Below are 23,769 nucleotides of genomic sequence, written 5' to 3'. Positions count from 1 at the left end.
GGTTAGTCTTGTGTTTGGATTAAGAAAGAGACATTACTATAGAATACTTGGTCATATGACAGTCATGTGAGAAAGGTATATTTGCTCTGCATGCCTCACCCAAGTGACACAGTGATGGTGGTAAAAGGTCAGTTATACATATAAATGCAACATTTCTGATTACAAACCATCGGTCATGTTTTTTTTTTTATGTGGAGGGCGTGGGCAGTTGTTAGGGTGGCGATTGTAATGGATCCTTATTAATACATTTCATATTTGGATAAGATGCAAAAAGAATTGAAAAATGCAATAGCAAGCAATAATAATCACTCTCATGCTTTTGTTCATATCCTTTTATTTGCAGGAGATGCAGGTTCAAGTGTTTCAGGCCATTTTAGACCAGATATACCATAGTCATCCCCAGCAAGGAAAATCCACCACAGATATCCTGGCTGATGTCCAAAATAAATATCATGGGATACCTTATGTAGCAGGCACAGTAAGTATTTTATTCAGTCATACCTTATGTAGCAGGCACAGTAAGTATTTTATTCAGTCATACCTTATGTAGCAGGCAAAGTAAGTATTTTATTCAGTCATACCTTATGTAGCGGGCACAGTAAGTATTTTATTCAGTCATACCTTATGTAGCGGGCACAGTAAGTATTTTATTGTTATACCTTATGTAGCAGGCACAGTAAGTATTTTATTGTCATACCTTATGTAGCAGGCACAGTAAGTATTTTATTCAGTCATACCTTATGTAGCAGGCACAGTATTTTATTCAGTCATACCTTATGTAGCAGGCAAAGTAAGTATTTTATTCAGTCATACCTTATGTAGCAGGCACAGTAAGTATTTTATTCAGTCATACCTTAAGTAGCGGACACAGTAAGTATTTTATTGTTATACCTTATGTAGCAGGCACAGTAAGTATTTTATTGTCATACCTTATGTAGCAGGCACAGTAAGTATTTTATTGTCATACCTTATGTAGCAGGCACAGTATTTTATTCAGTCATACCTTATGTAGCAGGCAAAGTAAGTATTTTATTCAGTCATACCTTATGTAGCAGGCACAGTAAGTATTTTATTCAGTCATACCTTATGTAGCAGGCACAGTAAGTATTTTATTCAGTCATACCTTATGTAGCAGGCACAGTATTTTATTCAGTCATACCTTATGTAGCCGGCACAGTAAGTATTTTATTCAGTCATAAGTGTTTTTCTTCAGACTCATATTTTTTGTTCATATTGTTGAATGAGATATATAATAAGCTCTATGGTATTCTTACAGTACATGCTTCTTGAATGCAGCATAACAAGAGTCTGGTCCACAATGTAATAATATGATTTTCAGGATACAGTAAAACGTATATTGAGACCACCCCTTTGCCAACAGAAGTTGTCACTCTAGATAGGTGGACATTCTATTCTGTACAGAAGGGTCCATCTCAGGGTTGAAGGAAAAATAACCATAATTATTGTGTATATATTTTGCTGTTTATTCATTATTTTGTAAATATTGCGTGCCTTCATAAAAAATATTAGCTCTTAAGATACATAGAAAATGAGCATTACAGTTTTTATCAGAAGTATATGTGTAGCTGTTTGACATTATTGTATGTAAATCATAAAGTTAGGTATGGTAGATTTATTTACATAACACTCACTGAATGAATTTACAGCCAAGACCCAAAACTAAGTTATCTACAACATATATAATAAATGGATGGATGCAATCAACAAAAGACAACGAGTGTACTGAGGTGAACAGATGAGATCTCTGACCATGGGGCATTCAGTCTTGTGTGTGAGATTTAATAACACATTGATACATTGCTACATTGATACATTGATACATTGCTACATTGATAAAGCAACAAAAGAAGACAAAGCTTTATGAGAACAACAGAAAAAGCAAGTAAGAAAATATGACAGAAGCTTCACAGATGAATTAAGGATTTAAGGCAGTGTTCTTTTGCACGGCTGTAAAAGACAAGATCTCTCATTATGACATTATTGGCTTTATGAGGGTTTTCAATACAGATAAACAATTTCATCCTTTAAGCTGTGTATATTCATGATTGCAGATCCATTCAAGATGGAATGGTTAATTATAATATTGAATTTTGATGACAATCTCACTACAGTGGTAGTTTTTGGCAAGTCCACAAGTCTGGTTAAAGGTTATTGGCATATGAATTTACCAGGAAGATCTGTTGAAACCAGTAACCAGACAGCTTTTTCCCTCAATTCTTTATTTATCTTGGTTCAGGACAATCTGCATTCGACATGTGGATTCTACTCAGCATTCATGATTACAAAGGATTAAATACTGATCAGCAGTATTTATATCTGTTTTGCAATTAATAGCTGTGTCAGAAAGCATGTTTTGCCTCAGAATCATAGTTACAACTGCGTTCATAAGGTAATCACTCACAAGAGTGCAGTCATATAATCAATCTGTGAATGATGATTGTGTTCATAAATTACAGTCATCACTTATATCAGAAGTCACTTGAATCAGGGTTGACTGGTAGCTTACAAAGCTTCCACTTTTAACAGGTTTTAGCAGTTTTTGTGTGAAATGAGTCTTGATATTATCCTGAAAAGTTCTGGATTAAGGAATCTCTCAGTCATATTCCATGTATGGAAATGTACACCTTAAAGCAAAAATCGTAAACCAAGATCTGCATTGCAGTGGCCACGTTCAGCTCAGATTGGCATTATTTGCATCAATCAGTTCCAGATATGGACTTGTACAGATTGCAGTTGAAATATATGTAACTTGTTTCTATGTTTCTAGAAGGCTGGTATTACTGATTACACGAATAAAATGATTTGAGAGAAAAGTCCTAAATGCAGTGCTGGATCAGATAAATATAATATTGGGATCATAATCAAAGGTTTCATGTTCAGTACCCAACCAGGCGACCCCACGTTGGCTGCCTCAGTGTCTTTGGGAAAGGCAATTAGCTCCCATTTCTTCAGCTGGTAATGTATTAAGACCTAATTTTATAAAAAGAAAAGGAAATTAACAATATCAGTCAGTAGTTGTATAGTAATCTTGACATTGTTTATATCCATGTATACTGCAGGCGTGGCAGCTGAGATTTAGCCACTTGGTTGGATATGGTGCAAAGTACTATTCATATCTCATGGCCCGGGCGGTGGCCTCCAGAATCTGGCATCAGTGCTTCAAACAGGATCCCTTTAACAGGTAAATATTTATCAGCCTTTAGTGTGAATTTTATATTCTATGCATTCAGAGATGTTGTTATATAGTTCATATATATTTGTGTCATGTCCTTAAACTCCTTCTAGACTTGTAGAGCTTGATGCATGAAACTTTTGTCAGTGATAGTCCCATACGTGGAGTCTGTGAGGATGCGATGTAATGATGATTTTAAATAGCACAAGAATTGCTTGTTTCAGATGCCTAAGAATTGGCTGGTGTGATTAATTGTTTAGTTTCAATTAATGTCGTAATGGGACCTTATGTCATGGCCCATGGTCTTTCCCTAACCCCATGAACTTAGCCCCACGGTCATAATATAGAAACTATTGAGATCTCAACACTATATCACTTTGCTGGTTTACAGTTTACTGGTTCAAGGTGACCTTAGAAGTAAGAGTGTTTTCCTTCCATTAAACCTGCCCGTAGGCATATACAATTTTTTCCCCTCTTTTGTCTTCTTAGTACTACTGGTCATAGACCAGAATAGCTTATGATATGGTCTGTTGTATGTCATCCATCGGCCATCTGTTGACTGTTGTCCATCATCCATCCATTTGTTGGCACAAGTTTGTTGTTGCTACTCCTCCTAAACTACATTGAAGGCTGCCATGACACTTTACACACACATTCATCGCATAGGCAATTTAATCATAAATGAAAATAGTGCTGCATCATTTCTTTTCCTGAATGGATGTTCATGTCACCATAGGGTTCTCACTAAACGACTTCTTATGATTTCTAGTTGGTCATAAATGAAAATGGTGCTTATGTGTGGTCGAATATGGCCAGCATGAAAATCTTGTTTTCAGTACTTCTCCTGAATGGATGATCACATGAATATGGTGGTTCTCACTAAAAGACTTTTTATGATGTTGGTCCTATATAAAATGGTGCATCATCCAATATAGCTACCATGGCAGCCATCTTGAAAACCCAGTTATTGCTACGTTTTCTGAATGGATCATATCACAATGGTGTTTTCACTAAAAGACTTCTGATGATGTCTGATTGGTCATAAATGAAAATGGCACCAATCTGACATCTAGTATGGCTGCTACAGTGGAAAATGGTGCCAATCTGACATCCAATATGATTGCCACACAGTGACCATCTTTAAAATCTTTGTAACATTACTCCTGAAAGAAAAGTAATTTCATGAAAATGTTGTTATCTCTTTCCATCCCAAATGGATGACTATATCAACATAGTGTCATGTGTTTAGACTCTCATAAACAGTAACAAGAAAAAAGTGAAGACAGCAAGCTTTGTAAAATGAACAAATAATGTATTTCCCTAGAAAAATAAGGTAAAAATGAGGAAAAGAACTTATGGTTTTAAAAATCAAATCCAAAAATATTCCAATAATTAAAAAATTATAAGTCCTAGTAATAAAATGTCCTAATGAGTTTGAGTTTGAGGCCTGATGAAAATCCAGAATGGAAGGCAATGACATATACTATAGTCAGTATAGCACTGATGTGTCAACAGTTCTTTGTTGAACCACATACAAATAATATTCTGGTATTTGAATTCCAAATAAAATTTCAATAAATGTCTTTGTCCAAGAATTCTGTATGAACACTTAAATATTCCCAGGGAAAAGAACCAATCTCTTAGAATCCAAATAATTTGAAGAAAGCTCAAAGTATTAAAACTTCACTATAGAAAAAAGTTATACACTAACTTAAGACACAAAACAGACTCCCATATGAGGGTCACGTGATCACTTTCCAGATCAAGATCGAAGCTTCACATACCTAACATCACACACTCACAGTCAGCCTCGATTTCACTCTAATCAATCTCACTACGAATGAATAAAAAAAAAAAAATGATTCAGAAGTTGTTTACTCCAACTCTGAATCAAGGCCAGGAACTAGGTTAGCTTTTAGATACAAAGTTCTATTATTAGGTGTTTATGAAAAAACAGTCAGATCAAACTAATTTCTGGAAAGTATCAAATTCCAGTAAATAAAATTACATTACAATAGCATGTAATGGAATAATACAAATTTAAAACTAACAAATGACTGAATTAAAGAAAATATAAATTAAATCACATATACATAACAATAGGGTTTTGAACAGTAGACTTCTTATGATACCTAGTTGATCCAAAATGAAGATGTCTAATATGGTTGCCACAGTGACTGTCTTAGAAAATTTGTTGTCACTATTCCCCCTGAATGGATGATAATTATAACATGGATCTTTCAAAAGAAGATTTCTAATGATGCCTTCTATGTCCTGTATGAAAATGGTTCCAAAATATCTGTGTCTGTGACAAAGTTGAAATAGAAGAGTTTATTGTAACACTGGTATAATAGAGATAAAGCTGAGCAAGAGCAAGAGGGTGAGGGAACCAATGATGTTAGACAGCATAAAAATTACAAGAAACAGACAAATTATTTGTTAAACAGTTGTAACATGAAAGACCATCAGAAATGAGACATAAACCACAATGATTGACCACAGAGCTGAAAGGGATTACACTCAAGGGTTTTTAGATTATTTATCTTGGCAAGATGTGAACACTTTAAAATTCTGTAAAATTCTTTCCAGAATATAGATTTTTCTTGTGTGACTTGCGTACACAATGATATGATCACAAACTCAGTTGGACAACCAGCAGCAGATTCGGTAGAAAACTGGTGCAATGCATTACATGCTGAACTTGATGATGGCTGTGAACAGTGTTGCTTTTGCAAAAAAAAGTGTGAAGGGCAACATATACTGCCAAATACTATTTTTTTAAAAACAGCTCATTCTGTTACTGGACATAGATATCTTGCATTTTTTAAGGGTGGTATTGTTGTGGACATCTTTGCCACCAATCATTATAGGAGTGAACAGGTGTTGTTAGATTGCTTGGTGAACCCAGCCATTTATCATATGTTTGCATGCTCTCAGGATGTAAATTTGATAGAATTGTGCATTTAGCATTGATATTAAAACTTTTTAACAAGCTAGAGCTACAGAGAAATGACAAAAGTCAATCTAGAATTTGCAGTAAGACTATATATTAATTCTTCTCTCTCAGGGAACATGTGAAGTTACTTTCACTGTGTTGGCTACTGTCACCTTTAAACTATACTTAAAGGTAAAGAGTCGTGACCATGATTTGATTGACTTCATGGAATGCTCAGCAGGGATGCTTGGAGTCTACAAGTTGTAACACCTTTTGTGTTTATTTTAAAATATGCCCATTTTTTATAGTCATGGATCATTAGAATTTTATGAAATCACCCTCATATTATTCCTACCAGTATCCTGTCAGTAAATCCTATCAACTTGTTTTTATGGGTAACAATGGGAAAACTATTGATTACACCTACTCCCTTTTTCCCAGTCAGCTTCTTTTATGTTTGAGAATGGTCAGTCATGTTTCTCTTTTTCATTGACAGAAACTAGTACAATTTGAGATCATATAACTGGTGGTTCTCTGTTTCTCTGAATGATACTAATATTCCCTCTTTTGAAGGCAGGTCTGGGACAGTCTTGCTGGTAGGCTTTGATGCCTGCAGAGTGTAAAATCTGCAGGTTGACAAAGTTTATGTTTCTGTCATTGATGTTATAGATTGTAATCATTCTGGGCACACAATTTTGTTATCGAAATGTAAAGTGCATTATGGTAACTTTTTGGAATTTGACAGATGTTGTTAAATCCATACACTCCATGATGTTTTATTTTCTTTTTTTTGTGTACTATGAAGATTTTAATGTATACTTATATTCTTGTAAGCTTGTACAGCTAAAAATCCCCCTCCCCCCAGTTTTGCCTGTGTTCCAGCTTATGTACATCTCCATGATGGTGGAGATGGCATCATCATCATTATATGAGTCTACTTTGAAAATGGGGCCAACTTGTCACTTTGCCTATTTGTCCATCTGTCTTTTTGTTTATAACTTTTAAGCAGCATGGCTCAGGAACTATTTGTTAGATTGTTATGCCATTAGATAATGAACTTTCCATCATATGACACTTTGCTTTTTATGTTTTTCAAGCCTTATTTTGATAAGTATGGACCTTTTGGTCAGTTTGAATTTAAATTTAAATTGTAGATTCGTGAAAAAACAGGTCGGCAACTAACATTCATTATTTGATGGTGTTTGGTATTGAAGGTCTCATATTTATATGGAAGTGTTCAAAGAGGGATAGGCTTCAAAGCTTCCATTTTGTTGGTATATAATAATTTTATTTTGTTATAATAATTACATTTATTTGATATTTACACTAAGGTTACATGAATGTTGATGTATTTAGCATGCCAGCATTACAGTAATGCAGATATTGCCATGGATGATTTGCCTGTGCAGCTACCAATATAGTTATGGCCCATGTTTTCAAAATTTTCAGTTTCATGCCAGCTGTTGTTTTTTAAATGCCATAACTTGGTGATACAACTACTGTTACTTCTTTCTTTCATTCTGTTTGTTTTCCATTTGTTTTCTATTCACATTTGCATTTCTTCTGTCTTGTCTTTATTTTCCTTCTGTGGCCCTAAAAATTCATGAAGATTTTCAGTTTATTGCTTTCATCCTTTGTTGCTTTTGGGCTTACTGTTTTTAAAAGTGTTACAGGATTAACAATAGCATGCATATTTCATCTTATTAAAAGTGTACTTTAATGGAATAGAAACTGCATAAATGTAAAGACAGCATTGAATTTATAACATGTTACACTATACCTGCAATTGCAATAAGTGTAAAAATATAGTTGTATAGTCTGCAAATTGTATTGCTTTTTTTCATTCAAATAAAGATTGTACAGATATAACCAATATTAATGCCATGAAAACATCAATGGCAGTTGGGTTGTTTTACATCGCTTCAACAAGAACAATGTCATTGCTTTTAAGTGATTAAAAAATGAGTTATAATTGAAGGACTTGGGTTCTGGATGATCATGCAAAAGATCCTTTGACCATGGGAATTTAGTGGTAGTGTAAAATATTGAAGTTTCAAGCATTTTTATGAAATGCATTTGTGTTTCATTCTGTTTTTATTTTGCATTCATCATTGTTTGTTTATTATTTGTGTGCTCAATTTCCTCAAGATGCATTTATCATTTTGGCCTGTAGTAAGTGATTAGAGTGTCTGCCTCAGATGCGGGAGATAGCAGGTTTGAACTCTGGTTGAGTCATACCAAAGACGTATAAAAGTTATTAAGAGCTGCCTCACTTCGTGATCACCATTAAGAGGTTCAAGTTGGGACTGGTCTGTGGCATTGTGCCTGAGTGGTAGACATAACTATAAACTGCCACACTGCAGACATCATAGCAATATGACTAAAAATGTTAAAGCTACGATAAAAATAAAATAAAAACAACACAGACACACACACAATTGTCATTTAATTTGTGTTCTTTGTGAATTCCATCTGTATTTTGTTTTCATTTAATTTTTAAGGGTGTGTATATGCCAGAGAAAATTCGTAGAAAAAAGAAATCAAGTTACGAGGATAACAACATTTGTATTATTTGTAAATCAAGTAAAACAGATCTGCACTATAATAAACAGTTCCAGACAGTGCCTCACTACAATAAAAACTGCTCAGATTAGTAACTCACTATAAGAAACAGTTCCAGACAGTGCCTCACTACAATAAACAGTTCAGATTAGTAGCTCACTATAAGAAACAGTTCCAGACAGTGCCTCACTACAATAAACAGTTCAGATTAGTAGCTCACTATAAGAAACAGTTCCAGACAGTGCCTCACTACAATAAACAGTTCAGATTAGTAGCTCACTATAAGAAACAGTTCCAGACAGTGCCTCACTACAATAAACAGTTCAGATTAGTAGCACACTATAAGAAACAGTTCCAGGCAGTGCCTAACTATAACAAATTTTTAAGGACAGAGCCTAACTGTAAAAAAAAAAAACAGTTCAGAACAGTGCTTTTCAATAGGAAACAGTTCAGAATCCTATGATCATGTACACTGTACTGCTAGGGTTGATTTATTACTACTGGTAATTTCATAATTTCATTTTTGAAGTTGCACTTTGAATGACTTCTGGTTATTAGGGTAGGTCTTTATCAAACTGTAAATTCGTAATTGCTTGTTTTAGTGTAGAAATATTTCTTTTAATATATATATATATATATATATATATATATATATATATATATATATATATATATATATATATATTGTAATCTTCAGGACAATGGGTGAGAAGTATAGAAGAGAAATGCTTTGTCATGGAGGGGAAATCCATCCTTCAGCTTTAGTGGAAGGTACATATGTGAATATTAATGTTGCACCTGACATTTATAATTACTAAAATTGTTAACAAATGTCATATCCCTATAGAGCTTATTACAAATGTTACAGCTATCAACACCTTTACTATACATGTACCTACTGTCAGTCCTGTTGTTGTTACATGTGCAACAACCACCAACACCTCTGTTGCTATGGTAAAATCAGTTGTTGCTACAAATACTATTGTCCCTACTTTTACTTCTTTAACCACAATCCATTTTATGAACTGCCTATAAGTTGGCTACTACTGCAAAACTGCATAGGTCCACCTTTGCCAGTGTGTAATATATTAGCAGATCTGGATCTATGCTATGATTAATAATTAGAAAAAAAAACAACACCGATGCTGATTTGCCAGTGCATTATGCAATGACAGATCAGGACCTATGTTGTTTGATGTTGGATGAGACTTATTGGGAAGTATATGTTGACCAGACTTATAGAGAAGTAAAGATGGACCAGACTTATAGGGTAGTACATATGGACCAGACTTATAGGGAAGTATATGTTGACCAGACTTATAGGGAAATACATATGGACCAGACTTATAGGGAAATACATATGGACCAGACTTATAAGCAAATACGTATGGACCAGACTTATAGGGAAGTAGATGTTGACCAGACTTATAGGCAAATATGTACGGACCAGACTTATAGGGAAATACATATGGACCAGACTTATTGGGAAGTATATGTTGACCAGACTTATAGGGAAGTAAAGATGGACCAGACTAATAGGGTAGTACATATGGACCAGACTTATAGGGAAGTATATGTTGACCAGACTTATAGCCAAATACGTATGGACCAGACTTATAGGGAAATACATATGGACCAGACTTATAGGGAAATACATATGGACCAGGCTTATAGGGAAGTATATGTTGACCAGACTTATAGGGAAATACATATGGACCAGACTTATAGGCAAATACGTATGGACCAGACTTTTAGGGAAATACATATGGACCAGACTTATAGGCAAATACGTATGGACCAGACTTATAGGGAAATACATATGGACCAGACTTATAGGGAAATACATATGGACCAGACTTATAGGGAAATACATATGGACCAGACTTATAAGCAAATACGTATGGACTAGACTTATAGGGAAGTATATGTTGACCAGACTTATAGGCAAATATGTATGGACCAGACTTATAGGGAAATACATATGGACCAGACTTATTGGGAAGTATATGTTGACCAGACTTATAGGGAAGTAAAGATGGACCAGACTTATAGGGTAGTACATATGGACCAGACTTATAGGGAAGTATATGTTGACCAGACTTATAGCCAAATACGTATGGACCAGACTTATAGGGAAATACATATGGACCAGGCTTATAGGGAAGTATATGTTGACCAGACTTATAGCCAAATACGTATGGACCAGACTTATAGGGAAATACATATGGACCAGACTTATAAGCAAATACGTATGGACTAGACTTATAGGGAAGTATATGTTGACCAGACTTATAGGCAAATATGTATGGACCAGACTTATAGGGAAATACATATGGACCAGACTTATTGGGAAGTATATGTTGACCAGACTTATAGGGAAGTAAAGATGGACCAGACTTATAGGGTAGTACATATGGACCAGATTTATAGGGAATTACATATGGACCAGACTTACAGGTTAATAATTCCAATTTTTATGAATTGACAGCATTTTCAATGTTTTGATTGGATGTAAATGGTTATGTGACACTGATCTGGAATTTTTTTTACACATTGTTAAATTCTGCTGACTACTTTTGGTTCCCTGTTTCCAGGTCATTTATGTGAAGTTATATCTATATCAATGCCTTACTCCCTATTAATAACAACAAGCCTCCACCCACCCACTACTATGATTTCCGATCAAAATTTACAAACCCCAGATTAAAATTGACCATTAGAAGTTAAAACAATGTAATTGTACAGACCTTCCTGCACTCCAGTACTCAAACCTTTTGCCAAAGAAGGCATATGGCAGGCTTTAGAATCCAATCTAAGGAAATTAATGCTTTTGCCTCGACAACATGTTCCAGCAGCTGTTGTTAAAGGTCAGGGTCATATGTCAAGCAGGGATCTCACTAAAAATGGACATGATTTTACTTTTTTGAAAGATCAAAATGTGTAGAAAATAACAACAACAAGTGCTATAACAACACTTGCCATGCAGAAGCTAATTTTAGAAATAAAGGAATAGCCTGGTTTAATCAGCATCAACCATTTTTTTAATATATTAAAATAATGATCATAACAATATATCAATGCTATGACACTCTTCCCAATATTACTGTGTAAAGAATTGATGGCTCTTTTGCTAGCAAAGATCGAGAAGTTTATTCTGTCACACTTAAGAGGCTAATGAAAGAAAACTTTGATCTGCATGAAGTGAATGTTTTGTTGATGTCAGATCTAATGACAGAAGGGAAGTAAATTGGAAATATAAGGATTAAATGATCATGGTTGGGTATTTATTGATGTGTAAATTTTACCTAATCACTTGCAAAGTAAATAAAGTCCAAAGTTTATTTGTTGCTGCAACTTTTATCCTTTAGTACATATGGACAACACTTATAGGGAAGTACATATTGACTGACTTACAAGGGAGTACCTAAATAAAACTATTAACAACAACAAAAACATTGATTATTTTTTACAGATGCAAACACATATATAATGTTCTTACAAGCCATTTCATGAACAAGTGTCATTTTGAAACTGCCCTTTGCCATTTAGGGACCATGTAATGTCACCTAACAAGTACCATTCTGAAACTGCCCCATGCCAGTTTGGGACCATGCCCTAACAAGAGGTTTAACCCTTTACCTCATGCAAGTGTCTTTGGATGCCTCTAAACTATTCGCATGGAAGCGCCTTTTGACGCCTCTACTCTAGTTGCATGGAAGTGCCTTTTTGACGTCAGCTGTAAACATCAGCCATTTTAAGCCGGTTTTCATAGCGCCACCTTCGGGGAAAACTCCTATTAGATCCTACATTCATTTCTGCGAATGACAATTATATCAGATCACGTGGTCACTGTTTATGCACTGGTCGATATCTGCTATTTAAAGTAACTGGGTCGTAATCTACACTCTTCAATATGGAGGTCACGGATTTCATTCAGTACTTACAAAGTTTTCATGATTAAAATCACAACTATGAAAGATTCAATAACCTAGGTAAAGGCTCTGATATTGATGTAGGCAGCAATTAGTTTTTATAAAGTATCAAATTCAGATGACTTAGTGATGTAGACGCAGACAAAAAACTTTCGAGTATGAGAAATTGCAGCTACGGTTGGTCACGGGGCCTCACTGACATGACGGTGAAAGAGTTCTCTCAAGATTTTGAAGCACGTAAAATATTCTTCCGTGATAAATAATTACACAGCTATAACAATCGGACTTTACTCTTAAATTTTTCCACATATAATAGATGTGTACCAAAAATGTAAAATGGTTAAAATTGCTGTGAAACGTAACATACACTACATTGCTTAACAGTTCACAGGTAGGCCTATGCGTATGGGGTCGACTAGGTAACAGGTTTTCTATTTATAGTGTGCTGCACTTTGTAACTATGCTCTATGAGGTAAAGGGCTATGTGGGCATGAAATCACACAGCTGCTTTGCATTATTAATAGTGGACTATCTGAAAAAGCAGACTTATGAAGGATTATAAAAAAATCTAATTTTATGTAAAGTATCTCCGAAAACTTTATATCATTTCAGTTTTATTTCTTTTACTATAGTCAGATACAAATTCTCTCCAAAGATAAAACCATTATTCTTCATTGTGTCTTGCCCATGAACTAAGTTATCCACGATCTTTAAAAATTTACAGCCAAACCTTTCAAGGAGACTAGAAGTCAGTCGAAATATACAATAATAATAAATGCACAGTAGATGAAAACCATATTCTGATGATCATCTGTGACCATAATGCCAATATTTAAATATCTGCACATCTTCTAGGTGCAGAATTTCCATGACCTCGTATGCATAATTTTCGCGTCTATTCGGTTACTTTCATAATGTGACATCATAGTAGTGACTCCATCATCCAGACTACCAGTTGCTAGGTTCATTTCATGTAAGGAACAATGCCGTTTTGCATTGCTTCCGGGTGTACTAGCACACTAACAAAAGGCTGTGGACTACAAAGAAAGCATGGATACATTATTTGCAAGCAAGATGATTTCAAAGCCTCACCATACAGCACTCTGTGCTCCTTTCATTTCTCAAAGGAATGTTATGAGAGGGATCCTGAAAAAAATGGCTTTTCTTGGCTATGCAAATGCTAGGCCAAGACTAAAAGTTGGCACTGTTCCAGACGTACCTTCGGATTTTGTAAAACCTGGGGAAAGCATAAAACATGTGGGTTACGAAAAAAGGCAGAAAGCTGAGGTAAGTGACCACAAGATAAAACAATCAATTCACAGATCTTTTATCTACACTTGTACCAGACATGTATATAGTGTCAGACTTGTCCATATGTTAACTGTTCTGTAGCAAACATGTAAAATACACTGTATCTGAATCATAAGATTGAAGTTTCTTAATGTTTATATTGAGTACATTATGAGTTTGCATATTTTTATTGTTTGTTTCTTGTTTGTTTGAAAAACCGTTGCTAAAGTTATGACCAATGAAAACCTTTCTCAACGCCTTTTGCATCTCCCCGGTAATGGATATCATTTCACAGACATGATGGTCCCTGTTCTAGTCTCTTTGTCCAGAATACAATATTATCTCTCAGTGTTTCAGTGTTGGATGTACATTTTCAAGATATTATGGTATGTATGTGTGTGTGTGTGGTTGTGTGTGTGTGTGTGTGTGTGTGTGTGTTTGCACGTGCTGGAGGGTAATGAATATGTCATTTACATATAATATAATTGAGCCTCATTCTTAAATGAATTTATTACATGGTGGTATATTTTGAATTTTAACATTGACACCATCACTTAATCACTATCACATTTTAACACAGCACACAGAGTTTAAGTATTTATTTTAAAATGAGATTGGTTTTTAAATTCCAAATTATGAAATGTGACCACCTTCTTATCATTGTACTTTTCTACTTTCAGATTTGAATACATTGTTAACAGACAATAATGGGAAAGATGAACACGCTTTAAAACACGATTCCACAGATAGTCATGAGCATATCTTCAGCATTTGAATGTGCAAGTCAGATCTGGTCTCCGCCACCAGAAAAACAAAAAGACTTTCATGTACGATGTCAAACACATTTTAAATCGATGTTAAAATGTAGAAATAGGCAAGTACAGGCTAGACCTGATGTAAAGTCAAGAGCCATACAAGCAGTGACACGTGTATAGATGTAGGAATACAGTACAGCCTAGTAAAACTGCCCTTACTGCATACTATTTGGAGGAAGGAAAAAACTGAAGATGATTTACGTTAACCTGGAAACAGAGATTCAGATAGGCTTTCAAACACAGATCAGGATTTTCACTGCATATCTGAGAGTGAAGTGCTTGATTTAGAAGACATGGTAAGCGATCCTGATGAGCTACTACAACCATTAGGCAGCATTAAACCAGTAAATGAAAGGTATTTCCTTGTTTCTGAATCCAAGCTGTTTGAATTTCTAAAAATATGTCAGCATTGTAACATCATCTGTAGTGTCAAAAGTGTCCTTGGAACTATGATAACTGTAAATTCCATCTGTAGCAGTGGTCACACTTCCACATGGCACAGTCAGAATATGTGCCAGAAAATACCAGTGGGCAATTTGTTACTATCAAATGCTATTTTATTATCAGGTAACATTGACACCCAGATCATCAGCTTGTTCCATGCATTGAACTGTCCTATTTTTTGTGATAGAACATATGACAATCTGCAGACAAATTATTTGATCCCAAGTGTTTACAGGCTGTGTCATCTTCACCAAGCAGACAACATCATAGCAGCAACAGGATCAATGTTGATTCTAGGAGGGGATGAAAAATGTGACAGTTCAGGTCACTCTACAAAATATTACAGCTATACTCTCATTGACCTGGACACCAACGTTAATTCTAGACTTGCAGCTTGTGCAGGTATTAAAATTATACAATCACTTCTTTCAGTTGTACATTCGGTCATTTTCATTATAACCAGAGCAATTGGATATGATCTAAACCTGATCCAATCTTTTTTGCATGCTTTTTTCATAAATATTAATTTGTAATATGAAGTTCAGGACAGCCACTGCCAACTATTTATAAAGGTCCCATTTTGATATGTCAGGATCTGGGATCACTGATCAGATAAATTTTCACACTTGCAACTTTATCGCAGAAAATGAAAGTTCAAAAGGTTTGAAAATTTCTACGTCTGATTTGCATGTTTGAAATAATAGCATTTGATGGTGACAATTGCAGTCTTGAACTTAAAAATTTTATATGCAGCAACACCAGTACATAATTACAATCAGGTTTTTAAAAAAAATTCTAATGAAGTATAAACTTCATTACACATGGAATTAGAAGGGTTGAAGAGGTGTCTCCATAACTCGGAGGAATTTAGGCTTACTCTGGACACATTGGTCACTGATCACCTTTGTCCAGATTAAAAAGTTCATGAAGGGAGAGCACATGGATAAAAGTCATTATTTTGATGTATGTCATCTTGCAAAAGTTAATCACTGTGAAACACTAAAACAAGCTTTCTATTCTTGCATGGAGCAATATTAGATATTTACATACAGGCCTGAAAATAATTTATTTGTAACCTTGACTTGAATAAAAAATTGTTCGCTTCTGTAGGTAGATCCATGTAAAATGCATTCATAATAATTTTCCATGTCATCATTTCCACTGATTTGTTACCTTTTTTAATTGTTTTGGTCTCATCTGCTCTATCAGTGCAATTTGAAAACAGTATGGCTTGCTATTACATGCATGTAGCAGCAAAGAGAACCTATTCAACAATTAAACACTTCTGCACTTATTTATTTTTTGATAGTGAGTAGGCTTATAGGTAGTTAAGATGCAACAACCTGAAGAATTCTATCATATTCTATTTAATACGTGTTTTGAAAAATTGGAGATGGCAGCAAAGAAGAAAACATTCAGAGATATTCGACCCCGGATTAAATCCATTGTCAATCACATTTATTGGTTGCCTCATCTTCTGTTTCTAATGGCCAGCTGAAACTTGCAACATGGCTGTTTTCATTATCCAAGTCTCATATATCCAAGAAGGGCATAGTTTGGAGATATCCATGAAGGGAATAGAATGGAGATATCCATGAAGGGCATAGTTTGGAGATATCCGTGAAGGGCATAGTTTGGAGATATCCATGAAGGGCATAGTTTGGAGATACATATGAAGGGCATATTTTGGAGATATCCATGAAGGGCATAGTTTGGAGAGTGTGTTACCCCAAATGCAACAATGGACAGGAGGGAGTTATCAAGCCATGCAAAGAAGAGTCAACATATGGTTTGTTATTTCATTAAATCTGACAAAAACTAACTTCATATTGTAATGGCAAGAGCATCATGTTGTTTGAAGGCCATAACACAGAATGCGCTACAATATAGTTCCAACATAGTATACAAGAGTCACACACCCCTAGCACATACATGTGCACAAATAACAAACTTCACTAAAACATTTCTGCATTTGTTATTAAAATTGTTAAATATAACATAATTGTCTCCTTTGATCAATGTCTTGAAAATTGTATTCAGTGATTACAAACGTAAACAGTGACTTGGTTATGATTATTCTTTTATAGATTACATCCAAGATTTGAAAGAAGCCGTCATGACAAGAAGGGCACCAAAATATGAACAGGCTTTCAAGGAGGCACAGAAACTTTTAGATGTCCCAGAAAACCTAACTGAGAACTATTTTAAAGCAGATAAAGTCTCTAGTAGAGAAGCACAAATCAAGATTTTCGTCCTATGTAGACTGTTTATTCATGATCGGAGGAGATTGCATATAGGTGTAACATATTTTCTATTTAAATCTTTTGAAGCCATAATAGTAATCCAGTCCTGTCAAAGCCGTATGTCTGATTTACAGCTTTTTTGTAATTAATTATTAAATAATCATGTACGTGAATCCAGCGCAATTTGACAGAGGATCAGGATAGATGTCCCATATCTTGCAGACCATACAAGATGGAAGTATTCTTCTATTTCCCTTTCCAAGGTGATGCCAGATCCAACTCACAAATTGGTGCTAGGCTACATATCTGTATGTCCTGAGAAAGAAGCAAAAGGTGTTAAGTTGTTGTTATTCAAAACATTATTTTCATCAATCATAATCTTCAATAAAACTGCCTACATTAAGTATGAACAAGAATTTATTTTTGTCAACAGTGATTAATAAAAAGAGTTTTACCGTTGAATTTGTGTACTTTTTTGTTAGATTTTTGAACATGGTATATTTTTAAATATAAATATCTGAAAATAGGCATTGACGTGTGACTTCTCAACTCAGCCTTACAAGTTCTCTTGGATTGTGTATTATTGTCTTTTTCCCATTTTACTATTTTCCAACAGCAGTGTTCTGTTGATCCTTCCTTATTTCTCTCCTATCTTTATAAATGTACCTCTTTATCTTCAAAAATGAACAAGGGAGAGGGGGTACTTTTGCATTTTTGGTTCTAGAATAAATAGAGAGACTGTGAAAGAGATCATTCTCTACAGCTCTAATTCTAATACCATAATTGATATCTAGAAGCTTAAACTTAAAGACTAGTTCAGATACAAATAGCCTAAAAGGGCAAGGACTTACTCACTCATGAATTCATTGTCATCCAAAGGACCATCTTGATCAACCATTGTAATGATTCCAAGCTCCAAACAGTATCTGTTCAAGCATGTAGCATCATGCTCTGTGATGCGTGCAATGCCTGCTTCATCCACCTTGCCACTTAGGCACTTAAACATACACATATTTTTAAAAAATAAAATCTGGTCACACTACCTATGCATGCACAGCTGCACTGAATTACATATATGCATTACCTATGATTGCAGATGCACATAAGCACATACCTGCATACCACATATTGTAAAACTGGACTAAGAGGCTGGCATTAATAACATGTGTATACTTATAAATCAATATACTGATAATGTATATTACAAACCGGGCAGCACGTATATGATCTTATTGTCCACAAAAAATTATTCTTTATTTAAACAATTATGTTTAAAGTTTACAATGAAAGAAAAATATGCCTTTTCATTTATAAAGTTTACAAAATTGGGGGAGGGAGACAAAAAACCAGGAGGTGGTGTGTTAGCCAAGGACATGTGCATATGTACACATTACCTAAACAAATGGTTATATTGTTATTAATGACTCATATTAAACCAATGTACAAGTATGTCCCTGACAAGTAAATGTTTTGGTTATGATGAAGTGATGCCAGGGTCAGGATATATTGCCATATTGTATAATTGGTCTGGTTTTTAATAAAGAGAGGCAGGGTAGAAATTATTAGTGGTACAGTTGAGCTGATGCATTGTCTTTCAGTAGACAGATCCTGAATAACATCATCAGTGGCTATATTTGTGATTTGATGGCAGATTTACTGTTGATTACCGTGTGGAAGTTCAATTCAGTTCATGGAATCTCAAGATACTGTTACAAACATACATAAACATAATTATTTGTGAATGTCTAAATATTGTTCTTCATGGATCTTGCTACTGTGGGCATAATGTGAATAAAATTATTACATGGTAGCATAACGATACTATTATTAGACAATAGACGATAAGTAGGCTGTTACATGTACAATATAATGATGGTAGATACAAACCAGTTGGTTTGTGCCATTCAGCCTGTGAATGATAAGATTCACAAAAATGACAGTTTTAGCAAATTTGTACACAATTTTGTTTATCAAATTTAAGAGTAAAATTATTTTTCAGGGCTGCTGAATGAAAAACCAACAGTGGAGAAGTTTGTCCAGTCACTGCTTGAAGACGTTACATCTTCATGAAAGAGACACAGAGATAGATGGGGACATGAATGCAAAAGTTTGAAACAGTATTTTATGTGCCTTTTGTGTAACAAAAGGCTAAAGTATTTTATACAAATCTGTTGATAAATAAAATGAGAATAAAACAGAAACCAACTGTGATTTAAGTGTTTTCATGGTTCTAATACTCATTTCAGTGAAATCAGTAAAATATATAAGCATTATGTTCTCTTTATCCATGAGTAACACTTGTTATGATTTACAATTTATCCAGTCAGACATTGCATTAATGAACAAAGCTTGTAAAATTTGGGAACATAAATAACATTGTGAAACTGATCATTTATTAAGGGCAAAGCTGCCTTTGCTTATTTACAGTCATATTTGTGCTGGCATGACTCGTAATTATCCACAGTGCCCACCATCTACAGTTATCAGACATGATGGCTGGCTTGTTCATGTGGTAAGGAAGATTCCTATTGATTTCAGGGTCACAAGATCAAAGGCCAAGGCCATTTTGTCAGAAGGAAGAAAAATATTTCAACATAATAACTTGAGTTCTCCATCATGATGGATACCATACTTTTTTGGGTGGATTGCACTATGGGTATGCAAGAAGCCCATACATTCTGGGATAAAAAGTCAAAGATCATGGTCACTGTCAGTAAAAATATATAAATAGTTTCTGCTCAATGACTGTTTATATATCACATGTCAGTCTCAAATATTGTGGATTGCTTGCACTTGAAGTTTGGAAGAAACCTATGCTATTTATGGTTTTTGCATCAAATTAGTTTTGCATCACAGACCTGTAACAAACTTTTTGCATGACTTCTGCTATGAGTAAGGATAAATTGATTTTGGGACCAAATGTTAAGATTATGAATGGATAAAAGAAAAGAGAATTTTTCACACTGATTTTGATTATCTATGTAAAGGGCAATGAAACATGGAGTGGGCATACATTGCAGTGGCTTAGTTTTTCCTACTTTATTACTTTTTCTTTCTTTCTTGTCAGATTCCCTATTTTTCTTTGCTCTTTCTAAAATGGCCATATTGTCCCTTTGTTTCAATTTTGTTGTTGTTGTAGGGCTTAACACCAATTTTCAGCACGCAATAGGCTATACATGGCGGCCAGTATTAATGGTGGAAGAAGAACCCTGGAAATCCCCGGAAAGAACCACCGACCCTCGAGAAGCTACTGGCAAGCTTTCTCACATACCCACATTGGCTGAATCCGAGACTCGAACTCAAGACTTGAACCCATGCAGAAGTGAGATGGTAGTGATCCGTAACGGAGAGTGCTTTAGACCACTCAGCCACTCGTTGCCCCTGTTTCAATTTTATGTTGAAAATTGTTTATACACTCCATGAACAGCCATAGTGAAGTGAATTTAGATATGGTCTGTGTGATGTGGGTGTAAAAAAGATATAGATAATCTGGACAAGAGAGGCAGCTAGTTTATGCATAAGAACAAGCGTTTGTTCAAGTTTGTGGAAGTAGGTCAAGTAAATATTTTTTTCTGAGTAATTTGCATAATATTTTTTTCATTCTTTTTACTTTATAAAATAGGGATTTCATATTAAAATAAATATTTCCCTTTTTTCCCTTCGTTTTTAATAAAAATGGTTCTACTTCTATCCCAACATTTTCATAAAGGGCCGCTGGAAAGACTGATAAGGAGCCATTTACAGTACTCGTGTTGCTATCATTTTTGGATCATGTATATTGTACCACATAGGTTGAAGAGGTTAAGTACTTAAAATAAAAATCATGCATATTACCTGACTGTAACACATAGATAATGAGGCCTTAAAGAGCGTGCTTTACTTTTAATGCCCATAACGTTAGTAATTGATGTCCTAGTTATATTCTCACGAACCTATTGATATTAGGAACACAAAATATCAGTGTACAATATACCCGACAACAGAGATTACATTTTAAGAAGACACTGGAATTGCATAAGATCACTGTGATAAATTAGATAAATGGTTAGAATTGTTTTTTGGTGTATGCTGAGGAACTAATGCCTATTTCTGGTTGACTAATTTCAATTGAAATAGATGCTAACAGAAACACAACCATCCTAACATACTCAGTGGTAGATATTATTGTGTAACATGTCATGAGAGATCTTAGTGAAAATGTTAGATTTATAGTTGTCGTTGCCTCTGAAGATAAAACTGCAATGTTTACTGGGTAATGAGAGAAGAGAACATCAATAAATTACAGGGAAAAAAAATTATAATGAATCTTGATGTTTGAATTCATTACTTGGTGGTTTGCGTGAAACTCAAGAGTAGCCATATGGCTGTGTATTTATTGTATCCCTAAAATATATTTTGCCATCATATCAACTTAATGCACCCGTCATTGAGGTAATAATAACATGTAATTTATTATTATTCAAATTCAGTTAAATTATATTTCTGGTGATATTTGGTTTGGTTAATTAAAAAATCTTGATCTTTTCTACCTCTTGTCCATTCCCCAATCACATTACGTTAGGAACATTAGCCTGTTACCTCGCGAATCAAGCCCTTCTAAAAGACGAAAATCGTATTATTGTCTATTTTTGGATAGACAAGGGGCAGTAACTCTTGTCCGTTACCTCCCCATAAACCACAATGTGTCGCCAGTATTTAGGACACATGGTACTAATGATACAATAAAATCGGAACCAGCCTGGAAATGGCTGAACATAAAATAGAGTAAATATGGGTTTGGCTGACTAGGATTGGTTGACAATGTAAGTTATATTTTAGGAAAGCGAATCTTTCGAGAGCTTATCCTAGTCGTAAGTGAGATTTTATTTTAGAGATATTGTTTTATTGATGGAATTTCAGTCCTTTAACAGTCTTGAGTTTGGAACACTCATTACTAAAATTAGCACCCGACTCTTTGGTGTTCCGTTGGCCTCCATCTGATAGATATATACTTCCACGTCACTATCCACCCTGTCTCTTGCTAGGTTCCACGTTTACCGCCAAACCGTTATCAACTCGCCGTTCTTCCCTTTGGCCCTCATCAACCCTTTAGCTTTCACTCACAATAGGAACTCAACCGTCTCACCATTCAGGGCGTCGTCATCTACATGGACAGCAGTGTACCTGGGCAGCATCTTAAAGAAACACATAGCAAGTTCCATCCTACTCAAATGAGGAACGATCTCTCTTCTCTTCTTGATCATCCAGGCCTTTTCACGAACTGGGAAGTTCAGACCTTACCTGCCAGAATTTCGTCCATTTGTGCATGGACTTCTTAACCAACTAGCACACCTCCTTTTGTTTGCGCTCCCAGAATCATTGAACTCGTCAAGTCAGTTTTCCTCAAAACTTGAATTTCATCGGGATGGTTCTTGCAATTCTTTGGCTATTATTCGGCAATGGACTTGACTCCGCTTGGCCGTCTCATCAAGCAGTCATGATCACACCCGAAATTCAATCATTCCTACGTCAGTGGGGCAATCAGATTGGCTGACCATTGGAATCCCCCTGAAGAACCCCAGGCGGGAGATAACGTAAATTACTGCCTCCCGTGCACATGGTGTGGGTACCTGTAGCTGACCTTCACTACCGTTAGTGACACATGGGGAATGGCCTCTACGCATCAACATCCCAGAAAGGAAGGCTGTCATCAGCACCATTCAATTCTGTAAAGAGTGATCATGGGGCGCAACGGTCCTCATTTGATCCGACAATACTGTGGAGGTGATCTATATGATCAGACAGGGAGGTACTAGACCACTTGTCCGGTGCTCTGATTTGGCATGTTTCTACATGGATGCAACAATCTCCATGTCAACATACAATTCAGACACTTTCCTGGGATACTGTAAGATCGATGTATGCCAAAATTAAGATAATTAAGATATTGATGTTGTATGTGTGCAAGATTAATGTATTTCATATAAGGTGATTGTTTGGCTAGCACATCAATCGTTTATTTAAAGAAATATATTTACTATATAATGAATTAAGAAAATATTAATGTGATTATTTTTGCGATTGAAAAATTACATAAAGGTGGCAATACAAGCCGTTGATTCGCAAGCGAATACAGAACAAAAGACGCTGATGATTTTGTGGTATTAGAACCAGTTGATGAGGGTAAATATACACTTATAGCAAAATATCGATTTATCAAATTGCATCAGCAAGCAAAGATAATGTTCCTCACTATGGTCTGTGATGATAAAAATGTGCTGAAATTGTTCCACTTTCAGAGGTCAAAAAGAAAATTAGATTGAAGTTGTCTCAAGAGTACGAAGCAAGAAAGATTGGAGGGATGCGTGTAAGACAG

General features: G+C 35.1%; 2 protein-coding genes across 3 annotated transcripts in view; both read left to right on the top strand.

The window, feature by feature from the left end:
• The window catches only part of LOC149800007 (mitochondrial intermediate peptidase-like), a 79,297-nt gene extending 57,359 nt beyond the window's left edge, over positions 1–21,938 (top strand). Inside the window, exons 16-19 of the mRNA XM_089959536.1 lie at positions 344–478; positions 3,081–3,202; positions 9,388–9,461; positions 19,414–21,938. Of these exons, the coding sequence (XP_089815662.1) occupies positions 344–478; positions 3,081–3,202; positions 9,388–9,461; positions 19,414–19,484 (402 nt within the window). The 3' untranslated portion in view covers positions 19,485–21,938. The remainder of the gene's footprint in view (positions 1–343; positions 479–3,080; positions 3,203–9,387; positions 9,462–19,413) is intronic.
• LOC149800008 (uncharacterized) lies at positions 10,466–17,876 on the top strand. 2 transcript variants are annotated; one of them, XR_016421302.1, is made up of 2 exons: positions 10,466–15,082; positions 17,259–17,876. XR_016421302.1 is itself a non-coding variant. In XM_089959535.1 (2 exons), exons 1-2 carry the CDS (start codon positions 15,021–15,023, stop codon positions 17,561–17,563), a joined length of 858 nt encoding a protein of 285 aa, XP_089815661.1. In that variant the 5' UTR covers positions 10,466–15,020; the 3' UTR covers positions 17,564–17,876. The 2 variants fall into 2 exon arrangements, 1 of the variants encoding a protein (XP_089815661.1); XM_089959535.1 differs by having other exon boundaries at positions 10,466–15,573.
• Positions 21,939–23,769: the final 1,831 nt, after the last annotated feature.

This window comes from Sinohyriopsis cumingii, chromosome 5, assembly GCF_028554795.1.
Source record: "Sinohyriopsis cumingii isolate HCF-2022 chromosome 5, ASM2855479v2, whole genome shotgun sequence".
In the NCBI taxonomy this organism is placed as follows: domain Eukaryota; kingdom Metazoa; phylum Mollusca; class Bivalvia; order Unionida; family Unionidae; genus Sinohyriopsis; species Sinohyriopsis cumingii.
The sequence above is the reverse complement of the archived record's forward strand: the minus strand, read 5'-3'. Positions and strand labels throughout refer to the sequence as shown.